This window comes from Aspergillus neoniger (genome assembly GCF_003184625.1).
Source record: "Aspergillus neoniger CBS 115656 unplaced genomic scaffold BO87scaffold_64, whole genome shotgun sequence".
Classification (NCBI taxonomy): Eukaryota; Fungi; Ascomycota; class Eurotiomycetes; order Eurotiales; family Aspergillaceae; genus Aspergillus; species Aspergillus neoniger.
This window is the reverse complement of record NW_020291192.1, coordinates 39,314-52,842: the sequence shown is the minus strand read 5'-3', so window position 1 is coordinate 52,842 and position 13,529 is coordinate 39,314. Positions and strand designations below refer to the sequence as shown.

At 49.7% G+C, this 13,529-nt stretch overlaps 6 protein-coding genes across 6 annotated transcripts; 2 read left to right on the top strand and 4 right to left on the bottom strand.

Moving 5' to 3' along the window:
- Positions 1-1,443: 1,443 nt before the first annotated feature.
- BO87DRAFT_420279 (uncharacterized protein) lies at positions 1,444-2,561 on the top strand (the record flags this gene model as incomplete). Its single annotated transcript, XM_025626998.1, has 2 exons — positions 1,444-2,203; positions 2,260-2,561. The coding sequence occupies 2 exons, from the start codon at positions 1,444-1,446 to the stop codon at positions 2,532-2,534; spliced, it is 1,035 nt and encodes a 344-aa protein (XP_025474048.1). The 3' UTR covers positions 2,535-2,561.
- Positions 2,562-2,644: 83 nt separating this feature from the next.
- On the bottom strand, positions 2,645-4,679 carry BO87DRAFT_451169 (uncharacterized protein; the record flags this gene model as incomplete). The annotated part of the gene is made up of 1 exon (XM_025628447.1): positions 2,645-4,679. Exon 1 carries the CDS (start codon positions 4,529-4,531, stop codon positions 2,645-2,647), a length of 1,887 nt encoding a protein of 628 aa, XP_025474047.1. The 5' UTR covers positions 4,532-4,679.
- A 125-nt stretch (positions 4,680-4,804) lies between these two features.
- Positions 4,805-7,077, bottom strand: BO87DRAFT_321902 (Zn(II)2Cys6 transcription factor; the record flags this gene model as incomplete). The annotated part of the gene is made up of 4 exons (XM_025619952.1): positions 4,805-4,988; positions 5,032-6,029; positions 6,077-6,588; positions 6,639-7,077. The coding sequence occupies 4 exons, from the start codon at positions 7,075-7,077 to the stop codon at positions 4,805-4,807; spliced, it is 2,133 nt and encodes a 710-aa protein (XP_025474046.1).
- Positions 7,078-7,398: 321 nt separating this feature from the next.
- BO87DRAFT_381246 (zinc-binding alcohol dehydrogenase family protein) lies at positions 7,399-8,673 on the top strand. The gene has a single exon (XM_025624487.1). It carries the CDS (start codon positions 7,479-7,481, stop codon positions 8,511-8,513), a length of 1,035 nt encoding a protein of 344 aa, XP_025474045.1. The 5' UTR covers positions 7,399-7,478; the 3' UTR covers positions 8,514-8,673.
- A 1,626-nt stretch (positions 8,674-10,299) lies between these two features.
- On the bottom strand, positions 10,300-11,355 carry BO87DRAFT_321868 (uncharacterized protein; the record flags this gene model as incomplete). Its single annotated transcript, XM_025619951.1, has 5 exons — positions 10,300-10,363; positions 10,422-10,503; positions 10,545-10,585; positions 10,634-10,669; positions 11,129-11,355. 5 exons carry the CDS (start codon positions 11,353-11,355, stop codon positions 10,300-10,302), a joined length of 450 nt encoding a protein of 149 aa, XP_025474044.1.
- A 786-nt stretch (positions 11,356-12,141) lies between these two features.
- Positions 12,142-13,128, bottom strand: BO87DRAFT_463701 (GNAT family N-acetyltransferase). Its single transcript, XM_025629252.1, has 2 exons — positions 12,608-13,128; positions 12,142-12,529 (listed from the first exon to the last, which is right to left on the bottom strand). The coding sequence occupies exons 1-2, from the start codon at positions 13,017-13,019 to the stop codon at positions 12,270-12,272; spliced, it is 672 nt and encodes a 223-aa protein (XP_025474043.1). The 5' UTR covers positions 13,020-13,128; the 3' UTR covers positions 12,142-12,269.
- Positions 13,129-13,529: the final 401 nt, after the last annotated feature.

Here is a 13,529-nt window from a genome sequence, read left to right as displayed (position 1 = left end):
GGTGTATATGACTGGAAGCGAAAGTCAATCTTTGTGAATATTACAGTTGACTAATTGGGAGTTTGATAAGGGGATACGGTGGTTAATATTGCAAATGGTTTGAGACCAGCTACTATGGTAGAATTTCCTACATTTGGCAGCGACGACTATAGATATTCTATCTATGTTTTGAAAGGAAGATGCATACTATTCAAGTCTTCAAGTCATGTCTATGGCAGGAAAAGTATCTCCGGGCATAGAATGCAGGGTCTCACAGATTGACCCCGAGAATTGGGCATAACTGGTTTGGTGGGGTTGCGGAGTTGACATCCGATGAGGAGAGCGAATGGTGTAACTTTAACGAGTGTATCTATGTACCATACGTGCTATCCTACGGGGAGGACAAGTTCTGCAGATACTATATATAGTAGCATTGGATGTAGAAACGCACAGTACATCTATCGATTCAACCATGATGTATGTAACCAACATGATATCTACTAAGAGAACTAGATACAGCTATTTGTGCAGCAGAGACGAGCATGCATATGAATGTCTTCCCATCAATGAGGAAGATATCTACAACAGCCAGTGACAACAACTCATCTCCTGTAGGCGGAGAGAAGACCCGCGTTATCAGCATAATTGTGATACCAATCCAGGCACCTGCATGTCTGGGGCAACACCCTATTATTGGATGGCTCGTGTTGAGGTGGAGGGTGGGGCAGATAGCAGTGGGGCAGTCTGGCCATGAGTGAGAATGACTCATGCTCCATGGCCCCACGAGTAATTACTTGGCGGGTGCAGTTTAGCTGTCTTCCTGCTGTGATCATTGTGTATCATCTCGACTCACAGAGACTCATGATAGACCATGCTGCACTCATGCTGGACTCATGCTGGACTCATGTTGGTGGATTCTGACGGTGAAGTGAGTCGATCAGAGCAGCATGAAAACATAAAAGAGACAGTTCTACGTAGTAAAGTAAAGCGTCTATAATACCAATCGAATGAATGTTGTTGAACTTCTGCAACTTTTAATCTGCCATCAACACGATACCACTGCACTACATGCCACTTTCCTCCGGTCCGTAAGCACCAGCCCCATTCCGACTAGCTTAGCGCCAGAGCACGATGAAGACACTCCCGATCGCTGACATGCTCCGCATTCTGAGGCGCCTGGAAAGATGAAAATGGAAGAACCTTTCCAGGCTTGCGGGCCGACATCATCTGAGTCGCTCGCTCGTGTTCATAGTGTCTTTTCATCCCCACTTGGATACTACTGACGAAGATAATTCCTAGACAACGAATTCTTCCTTCAGAGGTGCTGGAATGAAGAAGATGGCTCAGAATGACGAGGGTACATAGATGGAATACTGCGCTGGTTGTTTTGTCAAGATGTACATACTACAGCATACTTCATTCTATCATCATTTCAGAGTATACTACTATTGATTCTTCGAAGAGATGAATAAAACCCACCCAACTAAGACACGCTCCAAACGCACCCGCCCCACCCGACGCACTAAGCCCAAAACGCAACCCGCCTCCTCAATCCGCAGCGGCCTTATAAACCGGGCCTCACCCCGACCAACTTCATCTTCTCCCTCCCCTTCTCATCCCCCATCGCCTCGGCGAAAGCGTCTTCTTCTTCCCTCTTTTCGCACCGGCTCTCCCGGGTCCTTGGACCCGGCCTCAAGTATAGAAGAATGGTTGTCACTGCAGTTACCAGCATGCACGCCGTCCGCCAGACCTTCGCGTTTATCTGCGCAAAGCCAGACCTCTCCGCCGCCGCCGTATAATAGTTCCCATTTCTACCAGGATCTCCCCCAATACCCTGACTCATTTTACCTCCATCCCGAATACTATAACAATCCTACTTTCGATCTCTCGTCAGCGGCCTTTCCTCCCGTTGACCCTACTTCCTTGTTCTATGACGATTCTCCACCGGATACTTCCCTCACTGCCGGGTCCAATTCAAATTCAACTATAAATACAGCCTTGTCCAGTCTGAGTGATAGTAGCTATCAAGATCAGATCATTGGCCATCAGGATCCGACATCTACTCAACATACTTCTTGCGCGACGATACTTCACCCCCATCCTCATTCTCTTGTGCCTGTCACTGCTGAACCCGATCTCGACCCGATTGATTCCTTGCTTAGCTCTCCGGAGCTGAGCGAGGAGTTGAATCTGTTGGCTTCGCCTGGTGTGAATTCTCTTGCTGGTATGATACCCCTCTTTATAATAGGTGGAATATGGAATGCGACTGACAAAATGAAGAACCTGAAATAGACTTCCCACCCATGCCATCCGTCAGCTCCACTACATCCTCTCGAGCAGCCGCTCCCCCCAAAGAAGCCCCGAACCGAGTCAAGAAGCGGGAGCTGAACACCCTTGCTGCGCGACGCTATCGTCAGCGCCGCGTGGATCGGATGAATCAGTTGGAGGAGGAGCTTGAGGCGATTAAGCGCGAGCGGGACGAGTTGAAGATGCGGGTTTCCAAGTTGGAAGGTGAGACCGAGGCGTTGCGGAGTATGGTGAGGAGTCAGAAGTAATAAACAATATATATCAGTTCATATCCATTATATCCATTGTATCCATTATATCGTAGTTGATATTCGTAACACATCCCCGAAACTACTATATACTGAACAAACACCATGAGTCAGATCCACTCATCTACCAACGTCTCTTGCGATCCTCTCCTCCCCTTCTCACCACCATCACCACCACCTTCTATACTCCTACTACTCCCACTCCTACTCCCCCCATAAACCAACCCCCACCCCACCCCCCTCACCCCACCAACCTTAACAAGCCTAACCCCAAACCTCCCCGTTTCCTCTCCCTTCCACCCCACCTCGGCCGCCCGTTCCGCAACCCCCCTCCCCCCATTCGCACCCCCAAGCACCAACATCCTCGCATCCAAATAATCAAACTTTGGCAATGCCCTCCACACGCCCGTGCGCCCCATCTCAATACCGACCCCAATCACTACAAGCACGTTAACCACAAACACCGCCACAATATACACCCTGGACCCAAGCCGAAACGCATCAACAGTAACCGTCGCGGTGGCGGGGTGAGAGAAATTCCCCACCATGAGCTGCGCAGACCCATACGCAGCGAGAATATCGTCAATCAGGGAAATGTAGGTGTTTTGGATGGCGGTTAGGGTTGTTATTTCATTATCGGCGGAGTTTGGGCTGCTGCTCGTGGTAGTGAAGTTCGAAGAAATGTTGGCAGTGGTATTGGTGTTCGTGGCGTGATCTGCGATGGACGTATTGAATGCGTCGCCGAGCGTGGAGCGGTAGAAGGAGGTGAGGTCGTTGGAGATGAGTTCTAACTGGCGCATGGCGACGTGGATGGTTTTGTTGGTGGGGTCGATGTCGGTGTCTGTTTCTTCTTCAGAGGAATATAAGGTAGAGGAGGTGGTGTTGAGTGGCACCACGTCCACGAGTTTCTCCTGGATCGCCACGTTCACGAGGAACCATCTCGGTACGAAGCTGATCAGGCATTGACTTGCGTTTAACGACGCGTAGTAACTCCCCGCTGCGGCGGCGACGTACCTCTCCTTTGTGTATGCTGCGGGTTGGCTGGCTACGCCGAGGGCTACGATCGTGTCGGTTGACCATCCTGTGTAGGTGGAGTATTCGCCTGTGGAGGCGTTGCTGTCGGGTAGGGGGCCTTCAGCGACGTATAGGGCTGTGTCGTAGGTATCTCCTAGGAGGAAGAGGGTGGAGGAGTTGTATATGCAGGAGACGCGGGCGAGGTAGCCGCGTTCGTGGTAGGTGTAGTTGGCTGCGTAAGGGTAAGACGAAGTGACATTTCCATCGGTGAGGCCGACAGGGCTGCCGACGCCGTAGGAGCGGCCGGAGTAGGTGTAGCCGGTAGAGTCGAGTTTGGCGTGGGAGCGGAATTTCAGGGAGCCGGTGAGCGGGGAGGCGGTGGAGGCGGAGGAGACGAGGGAAGTGAGGAGACCGACGCCGACGGAGTAGGTGAAATAGCCGAGGGAGGTGCGGAGAGAGGGACCGGTAGTGTCGATCTGGGAGGGGTATTCTTTGATGAAGGAGCGGTTGGCGTAGGAGGGGATGAGGATGGTCGTGTTGGCGGTGGTAGTGGTGGAGGTTGGGGTGAGGGCACCAGTCCAGAGGGCAGAGAGGACGGCGGAGAGGTTGGCAAGGAGGAGTGTGAGGATGATTTGGGGCAGAGGGAGGGAGAAGTTGGTGGTTGGGGTGGAGAGAGCGGACCAGAGGGCAAGGTCGTTGAGGGTCGTGTGGTGGGTGGAGTGTTTGAAGAGGATGCGAGTGGCGTGGTTTATAAGGCGGCAGATGCTGAGTATTTGGATGGCGCCGAGGAGAGTAGCTATGATCTGAAGTGCTGTTTGCACGGTCGTGCGGTAGTGGTTGATAAAGGTGTAGAGGTTGCCTGTAAGGGTCCAGTGCTGGGAGTCACTGAGCAGGAGGGTGATGCTGAGGCCTGTGGGGAGGATAAGAAGGAGGTAGATGAGGTGGGAAGTCCAAGGGACTGCCCGGATGTTAGCTTTGGACATTGGAGCTCACTCAATGGGAGGCAGCTGGGTAGGATAGAAAGAGGGTATAAGTATCTATGGATCCTTTCTCCGGATAGCGCTCGGATCATGGCCAGGATTGATGGCGGTTAGGGCAGGCATCGCATTGGATCGATAATACCCTAAGGCTGAGGTGCGTTGGGGTGTTTCAGCTGGAGAGACGTGGCCGGGAGACAATGCCAGAATAGCCGCCGGCCCTCATAGATGATCCATTAGTCTATTATGTGCTGTCTACCCAATCTAATCTTTTCGCGCCTAGAATAAACACCCCGGCATCGCATTCGGCTCGAACCCATTGCCCAACCAGAGATGGTTGCCGTCCGGCTCGGTCCAACCGACTTCATTCCCCGCCAAAGAGCCAATGACCGCCACGTCCGCCGGGGGAAACGTATACATTGACAGATCGGGATTCTCCCCGACCGGGGCGGATGCCCAGTTACTACTCAGTCAGCGCAGTCCAACAACAGAGGGTAAAAACATACTCTAACCACGGGAACGCATCCATCAAGACCTGGTTTGTGTCCACCACGGGATCGGACGCTTGCACGGCTTGCTTAGCCACTCTCATCAGGTCCAAGCTCAACGCCTTGCCTGACGTATACCCCGTATGTTCTATCTCATCTAGACACTTTATTGCCTTTTCAACGACCGTGAAGGTCTGCCTGGCTCGGTCCGGATCCGTTCCTAAGTTAAGCACATCATATAAAAGAGTCAATGTCGCAGATACAAGAAACGAGGCCAAAGCTCCATCATAGCGAATATCTGGGAAGCGACGGAAATAGACATCATGGGCCAGGTGAATCAAATTCCGGGCTGCAGAAGTCGATGAATTGATGCAGGCCTGGAGCTCGGAGCAGCCAGTGGCAGATTGGGCTTCTTGTACTGAGGTGAAGAATGTAGTGAGCACCAGTGCCGGGCGGGAGAGGAGCATCCGGACGACGTAGTAGCAGAATCCAAGGCTCACGCGTTGAATCTCCTGCCACGGCTCACCAATAGGGACAGTGTCATCGAAGAAGTGTAGGTAACTGGGCAGTGTCGGTGTGACAGCTTGGAGGGCATGGTCGCATTCAATGCTGATTTGATTGAGCTTGTCCAGGTCCGTGGGACTTTTTATGCTGGCCGGCGAATATATCTCAATAGAGATGCGATCCGCTAGCTTAGAAATCTCACCCATCGCTCGGATGAACGCACATTCTTGCATAGGGGCGCAAGTACTGTCATAAATATTTTGCGGCAGGTCTTCAGGATATGCTGTGTCGATTTGTCGGTCAGAAAGGCTCGACGGACGACCCATATACAGCGAAGATATGCGCTCGCAGAAGAATGTCGTCCAGAAGGTCAATCGCAGCCGATGCACGTTGGGATCGCGACCATCGGTGACCTGGGCCCGGTGCAGACCTAGTACGAGGCATGTGCGGGTGGCATGACCCAGGTAGAGATAAGCATCATTTTGTCGCATCAGCTGCAAAGCGTACATTGACTTGTTATTGGGTTAGCGAGCTTCATTGGCAGATTCTGGTGACGTACCTTCAACAGCATCAAATGTACACCCCGGATGCTCGGCTCCTGCAGAAAGATGGGCCCCTCGGACACTCGGCTGGAGAAGTAATCAGCCCAGGCCTCGACACTGCTTTCAGATTGCTTCCCCCTTAGATTAGCGATCCGAGCGCCGATAGCCAGCACCATAAATAGGATATCCTGGTTTTTGACACTATGGTCTCGAACAGGAGATTCCCACATTTGGTTCCAAGCATCAACAATCTCGGACATTATTAATATGGGTATTTGTGGGTGCATAATGCGGAAATAGGCCTCGATGAATTGGTCACCCAGCTCCCTTGGGAGGAACATCTGAGATGGAAAATGAGTCCGCCGCGGATCCGAGTCCCCTGGCCGGGCAAACATGAAGCGCTCCAAGCCAAATCGGTGGATGGCATCTGGAATGGAGCAGCTACGACGAGCAAGCAGCGGCTCACTAGATGAGCCTTGCTTAATGCGTTGGTAGACCCGATGAATGAAGCAGAAGCCGGAAGAGGGTCCTTCGTGGGTTAACAGAGTCCGTCAAACAGATATAGGGTATGAGAATTACCATAGAACTGGAATGCCCCTGTCTCTGGGTTCTGTACGCCAATACCAGCGCGGAGCTCATGATGTCGCTTATACTGCGCCGGGCCATCGCTTAGACTGGTGTGGGACCAGTCACTTGGAGTAGTTGGCGAATCGGTGGTTGGGAGAGGGAGTAGGGTAGCTGGTGGTCGCGGGGCTTCCTTGGTGCGACGGTTCTTTCTCTGGCGGATGCTTCCTGTCCGGTAGAGACATCGTTCTGGATGGCGCGCGCAGGCATTGCACGGCAGCTGGCCATTGCACTTGATCTTGCGGGCCCGGCAGTGTTCACAGGCCCGTGGGACCCGCTCTCGGGGAGGCGGCGTCATTCCCGCTGGCGGAGGTGCGGACGGGGAATCGGTCGGGCTGGGTTGGGCAGAGACGAAGTTGGCCACGCGAGGAATGTCATTGGGCCGGGCCGACATCAATAGCGGTGAGTTGCAGAAGAATGGAACAGAGGTAGATAGTTGAATGTTGGAGAACATGGATCGGTTGGAGAGAAGCTAAAACTACTGAACGGATCCATTTCGGGACCGGGGCTGGTTAGCGAGTCCCGGTGTCGAATCACATCGCAGTAAGCCAGCCTTGGAAGGCCATAGCATCGTGGATTATTAATGACACCGATTAATAATACAATGCTTAGCTGTCATTTATTCAGTGTAAGAGCGGAGATAACACGGACATAACTAGTCTGGCAAAGAAGCTGTGACGTTATAATCAGCAGTCATGTAACATTTCTTAACCCCCTCTCTGACCCCGCTTGCCTTTGTCTGTAAATCTCACTTGCTTCTTCGCAACACACCATAACTCCGTATCTCATCTCATCATGCAGAAAGCCCTCGTGATCACTGCACCCGGCAGTCGCGACGTGATGGAACGTCCGATCCCTACTGTGCCCGACGACTGCCTTCTTGTCAAAACAGCTAGTGTTGCTCTAAACCCTACCGACTGGAAAAGTGCCGACCGGAAACCTCCAGGACAAGTCATTGGGAATGATTACTCCGGTGTCGTCGAAGAGGTCGGCAAGGGCGTCAAGAAAGCCTTTCGCAAGGGCGACCGTGTTTGCGGTTGGGTTCAAGGATGCAATTCCAACAACCCGGAGAGTGGCGCCTTTGCCGAATACTGTATCCCGAAGGCCGACCTTCAGATCGCCATCCCCGACCGTCTCAGCTTTGAAGAAGCTTCAACCCTCGGCTTGGGGACAATTACCGTGGGCCAGGGCCTGTATCAGAGTCTGAAGCTCGCACCACCAGACGCCCCACTAGCACAGCCTGAGCTGATTCTCATCTACGGTGGCTCCACAGCCACCGGTACCTTGGCCATTCAGTATGCCAAGTTGTCGGGGTACACTGTGTTGACGACATGTTCCGCGCAGAACTTCGATCTTGTAAAGAGTCTGGGCGCAGATGCAGTGTTCGATTATAAAGATGCGAATGCAGTCCAGGCCGTCAAAGAATACGCACAGGACAATCTGAAGCTGGTATTCGACACTGTTGCTGTTGAGTCTAGCGCTAAGTTCTGTGGCGAAGTGATCTCTAGCAAGGGCGGAGATTATTCTGCCTTGCTGAAGGTGAACGTTCCCCGTGATGATGTCCGCAGTCTTTTCACCATAGGATACACTGCTTTTGGTGAGGATTTTGATTTTGGTGGTGGCATCATTCCTGCCAAGCCGGAGGATCGAGAGTTTGCGGGACAATTCATGAGCAAGGCAGCCACTTTCCTTGCAGAGGGAAAGGTTAAGCCTCATCCTGTCAAGCTGGGGCCACGGGGGCTTCAGGGAGTATTGGAGGGTCTGCAGGATATGAAGGATGGCAAGGTCAGTGGAAAGAAGCTGGTGTACAACGTGGCCGACACACCATGAATCAACGGGTCTGGATGTTACTGAGGAGACTGTGGTCAAATGTGGAGGAAGTCTTGTACCTGAGCGGCAAAAAAGCTATCTAACAGCACCTGGTAAGATTGTGCGTCCAGCATGGTGGTTTTGACAGGATAGAACATCATGAAATGACATTTATTGTTGATCCTTACATTATCTGTAGACTATCGTAGTTCGATGCGAATAGGAAGAGTGAGAGATAAGATGAAGATGACAAAGAGGAAGAAGAGATGGTGAGGGGCGGCCATAGAAACAAGGCAGTCAGCTGACACCCCTATGACCATCATGAGTTACATGAGAGAGACACCCTTAGAGCAAGCCGAATACTACTATCTGAGTGTAGGTAGCTGTGGTTGTTTTATGTTTGTTACTATTTCTTGACGATCTAAGTGCGGCACGAGTCACATACATCGGGATATCCTGGGAAGGATATTTACTGGACATCCTGATCGTTTAAACTCAGAACAGTATCATTTTATAGACAGTTGTCTGAGTTGAGACAGCCTCAATACCATCATTATCCTTATGTCAGCAATACCCTGGATTGCGTTAGCAGAAATGGCTCGAGGGCAAATCGTGCCTCTTCTATCAACTCGAGCCGTACAATATCCGCCTTCCCGACCCAGGGGAGGGACCTCGAACAACGAACGCACCTGCGACGACTATCAAAAATGCACGAGTTAGTACTATACTGCAGTATATGCTATTTATGAAGCACTGGCGGCATCGGTATAGCCCTTGACACTTCATCTAGATTATTTGAGTCACAGACGCACAGACAGCGCATGAGACCATCCGACCTCACAGCCCTCGGGGCCCAGGCTGCAGTTGCAGTGAAGCCAGATACGCAAGCAAGAATCGATGTGATTGCATAGCCAGGTTGAGAAGTAGAACACATTGGTTGGCACGTTTGGATCGAAATTGCTTTTTCTACTGGGCATAAACGCGTCGTCTCGTCTTGTACTTCGTGCGCTCTGTGCACAGTCTGATGATGTTTCTAGTGTGGACATGCAAAAGCAGTTTTGCATTTCCTATTAGAACCTTTTGATGTCCTCATATCCGTAACGGTGTTTTTCGTCTCGGTAATCTTTCTAGCTTGTCGTTTGGCCGCCCCCCTTACCCAATACCCCGGCCTTCTTCGGTCATCATGTTGTTATCTATCAAAGGCTATCCTGGATGGTCAAAGGGGATGGCGAGTACTTGGAAGTGCGATTTTGTGCGTGGTAGACGTTAGGGTAGTTCTCTGCGCGATGCTGCACTAGGTTTCTCAATCTTATCTGACCCTTTCTAACAACCACTGTTGTACTATGCCCTCGTGCGAAATGGCTACCGAGAGCAATTGTGTGTGAAGCCATGAGAGCTTTCAGATTGTGTCCGTAGAGATATGTGTAGGACTCCTAGATGCCTTCTTCGCATCTATAATGCATGCTGACTTCCCTGTAAACATATGGGCATGGAACACTCGAGCTGCTACTAGAAAGTCTAGACCCACTCTTCTCGACTATTGCCTGCACTAATTGTTATTAAAGACCATCATCGATGCTATAGAAGGAGTCGATATATGTATGTATTATATATGGAGGGGACTTACCTGTGGGGTCACAGAAGCGGACACTGGATCCTGCTATAGTATTCTTAGCATATGTACTGTATATGTGGAGAATATACTTACCCGGTGGAAGGAATTGCCGAACTTGTTCTAAAAGACTTTATCAATTAACCTGTTTTCTCTTAGCTTGGTATATGCAGGGTATATACAAGGTATAATAACTCATACTGATTCCTCACAGGCTTCTGCATAGCGCCACACAGCAGACTCATGCGAGATTTTATTCCTGCATATATTAGACATATCTCTCTCGAATATAAGCTCAGCATATGTAAAACACATACCTGGGTTCGTGGAGATAGCGGGCTTGTTGCCATCCGTGCGATAGCACCCAATGTTTCAGGGCGCTGTATCTGTCAGCATATGCTAAACTGATGCGTAGATCTAACTCACTTTTCCCCGGCCACCTTCTCCTCGAAACCAATATTGGCCTTGGACAGGTTCTCCACTGTATGTTATTAGCATATGCGGAACATATGCTGATTGAGTGACATACGGGGCCCAAGATGGCTTGTCGGATAAGCCGGCGTAGCTGTGATATGTTAGCATTGCTTTAAGAATATAAGTAGCGCCCTATAGCATTGGCGTGGGAAAGCTTTTACTTCATCTTTCGTCCACCAGACATAACAAGTGCAGAAAACTGTGCGCTACTTCAAGAGATGTCATGAGAGGGAGACTTCAGTTCTCCTCCCTATGGACTAGTCCTGCACAACGGTTGGGCAGGATACTGCAGCATACATCTGTGTTCGACTTGCGGTCATGCCATATAAAGCAGAAATGACTGTCCTTCCATCAGTCCATGCAAAGTATACGCTCTTAGAAGACTTACCATCACTGACAAATTTCTCTTTCTTTATTAGAGAGAGAAATAAGTGCTATATACTTAATAATGCATATGCCGAATAAAGTACAGTCTGTTTTCCGGCATCGATACATCATTATATAGATAAATTGAATTATAAAGGGGTTTAGCTTTGGATTAACATGATACCACGTAGATTCATTGTTTGATGGGATAAGGAACGGGTACAGCGCGCCAAAATCCTTGTAACTGTTGAAGATGGGGGTCGCAGTCGCCAGAATCGTGAATTTCGCGTTGATTGCATGGGCTGCAGTCCACTGAGCTGTGTTGCGGTTTCGCAAGGTATGTGCCTCATCAATAACCAAGGTGCCGAAAATTCCGCTAAGATCACGAGGCAAGGATGAGGAGGAGCGCATACTGCCAAACCGAGATATAGCTGTAGCAAGATGACATGGTTTGCGCTTCAGCTTGGAATAATGAGTTCTCAAGATGACATAGAAGAGTATTATTGAATACCATATAGAGAATTGTCTGGTAGTAGACACAGACTATACGTCTCCTTCGACCACTGAAGGCGAAAGAATTGCAAGGACACCTAACCAGGAAAGAATGACCTCTAGTATACTGGTAATGAGAACAAGATAGATTGTGAGTGGATAGCGAAAGAGGAAGAGGAGAGACAAAAGCAGAGGGTATTTATAAGAAGAAGACCAAGAAACGGGGAATGGTAACGAGTTGAGGAAGGCAGGTGGTTAATGTCCTAATTAAAGCCTTTTGCCATGGTGAATATGGGATTCACCCCCTAGGAATTGAAGACGATGAAGTGAAATCAAACTAGAGTCATGCCATGCAGTATATTAGTAAACGGCTGTAACATGCGAGCTCTAAAGAATCGTAATTCGCCATATGAGTTCGTATAGCACCCATACAAATATTAAATGTTCTAGTATAATGGGGCCGAAGTCAAAGTTGTACTCATACTGGTCCATCTCCTCTCTCCTCTCATACTCATATATCGAGTTACCGCAGGCTTTTTGAAATTCGGGAGGCCCTAGATATTAAGTCAAAGAAGCACCGCATCTGGTTTTGGTACAATACAAAATGATATGCTTTTCTCAGTCCTCGGCACGAGTGTTTCTAATGAGAAGTGTAGAGCCTATCACCAGCATACGTATACGATAGGTGTTGAGTTGAATATATCTCTTATAGAATTTCCATATATTGATTGGTCATCCATCAATGTGTCTCCAATGCCTTAGATCTATTACTTGTGTATCATCTGTCTTCATCAGTCTGAACAGAACAAAGAACAAGCTAAAACGAAAACATCTCATCCAGCAACAGGCTTTCTCCTATCCCTCCGCATAGCAACCCATTCCTGCGACCCTGTGCTCCCATACTTCGTGAAATCCAACCCTGCCACCTGCAGATCCCGCCACCCATGCTTCCAATAAAGCGGATACCCGTCCTTTGTAGCCTCCAAATACACTCGAGCATTCCTCGCATCAGCACGCTCAATACCCCATTTCAACAATGCCGTTCCAACACCCTTGCCTTGAGCTTCCGGCAAAGTAGCGAGGAATTCCAACACTGCTGTAGTCAGTACACGGATACAGCCAATCTTTCAAGTACCGCAATGGTAAATATAAGAGCGAGTATTCAACATACTGATATCGCCCTCCTCTAAATGTGCCCGCTGCAAATCAGCCAAGAGGTCCTTGAATGCTTGATAAGCCTCCATATTGAGACCTTCTGGGTACGCTTTCCCATTGTCATGAGCCGTTAGTGCATCTAAGCCCTCGGAGGACAATTCGACAACGCTCGTTTCGTAATCCTTCGGAAACCACCATCGAGAGTACCCAATAACTTTGCCCGAATCATCATCAACGGCTACCACAACATGCACTTGCGGCGATCTGAGCTTGTCTAGACAACGGGCTGTTTTGAGTGGCAAAGTTCCGGGCACGTCGACGTTTGGGAACAACGCGGACCATAGTGCCTGGTGGTTGAAGCTGACTACGTTGATGTTGGCAAGGTGGAGAGCATCTTGCTCTGTGGCATAGCGGATTGTGAATGGCATTTTCAGGGTATTTTTATTCGAACTGGATGAATTTTGTATGGGAATTAATCGGCTCGGTGGGATACGAGCTACTTATACGACTAGGGGGTTAATTGCTTAAATTTGGAGAGTGGAGAACAGGAGAATTGCCGACGTGAGTCAATGTGGGTGCGGAGGAGACGTTTTGGCTAATAATTGGTGAGATTGGGGAGATATTTCCGTCGGGTGAGCCGGGGAGAAGCGCACAGGCGGAGGCTAAAGTTAACGATTCGAAGTCGGGGACCAAGAAGGGCATGGCTGGTGGGGCAGAGTCTTCAGGTCCCGGCATATTATTTGTTGACAACGCCGAACTTTGGCTGTTATCGGTTCTTGATTGTTGTAAATAGGCCCATCATAAGATATTTTCGAAAGAATGTGACTGAGCTCAAAATCGAAGAACACGATCCGCTATCCATCGTATCATGTAGCTGACCGACTTGCATTGCTTGTCGCGACCCTAACATTTTCCGTGATGAACATCCAGTGATTATT

What these genes read in the sequence shown, in the direction of transcription:
- BO87DRAFT_463701 (XM_025629252.1), bottom strand. Translation starts at nt 13,019, where the DNA reads ATGCCATTCACAATCCGCTATGCCACAGAGCAAGATGCTCTCCACCTT. An exon ending in TTTAGAGGAGGGCGATATCA is followed by an intron (nt 12,530 to 12,607) that starts GTATGTTGAATA and finishes TGACTACAGCAG; the next exon opens with TGTTGGAATTCCTCGCTACT.
- BO87DRAFT_381246 (XM_025624487.1), top strand. Translation starts at nt 7,479, where the DNA reads ATGCAGAAAGCCCTCGTGATCACTGCACCCGGCAGTCGCGACGTGATG.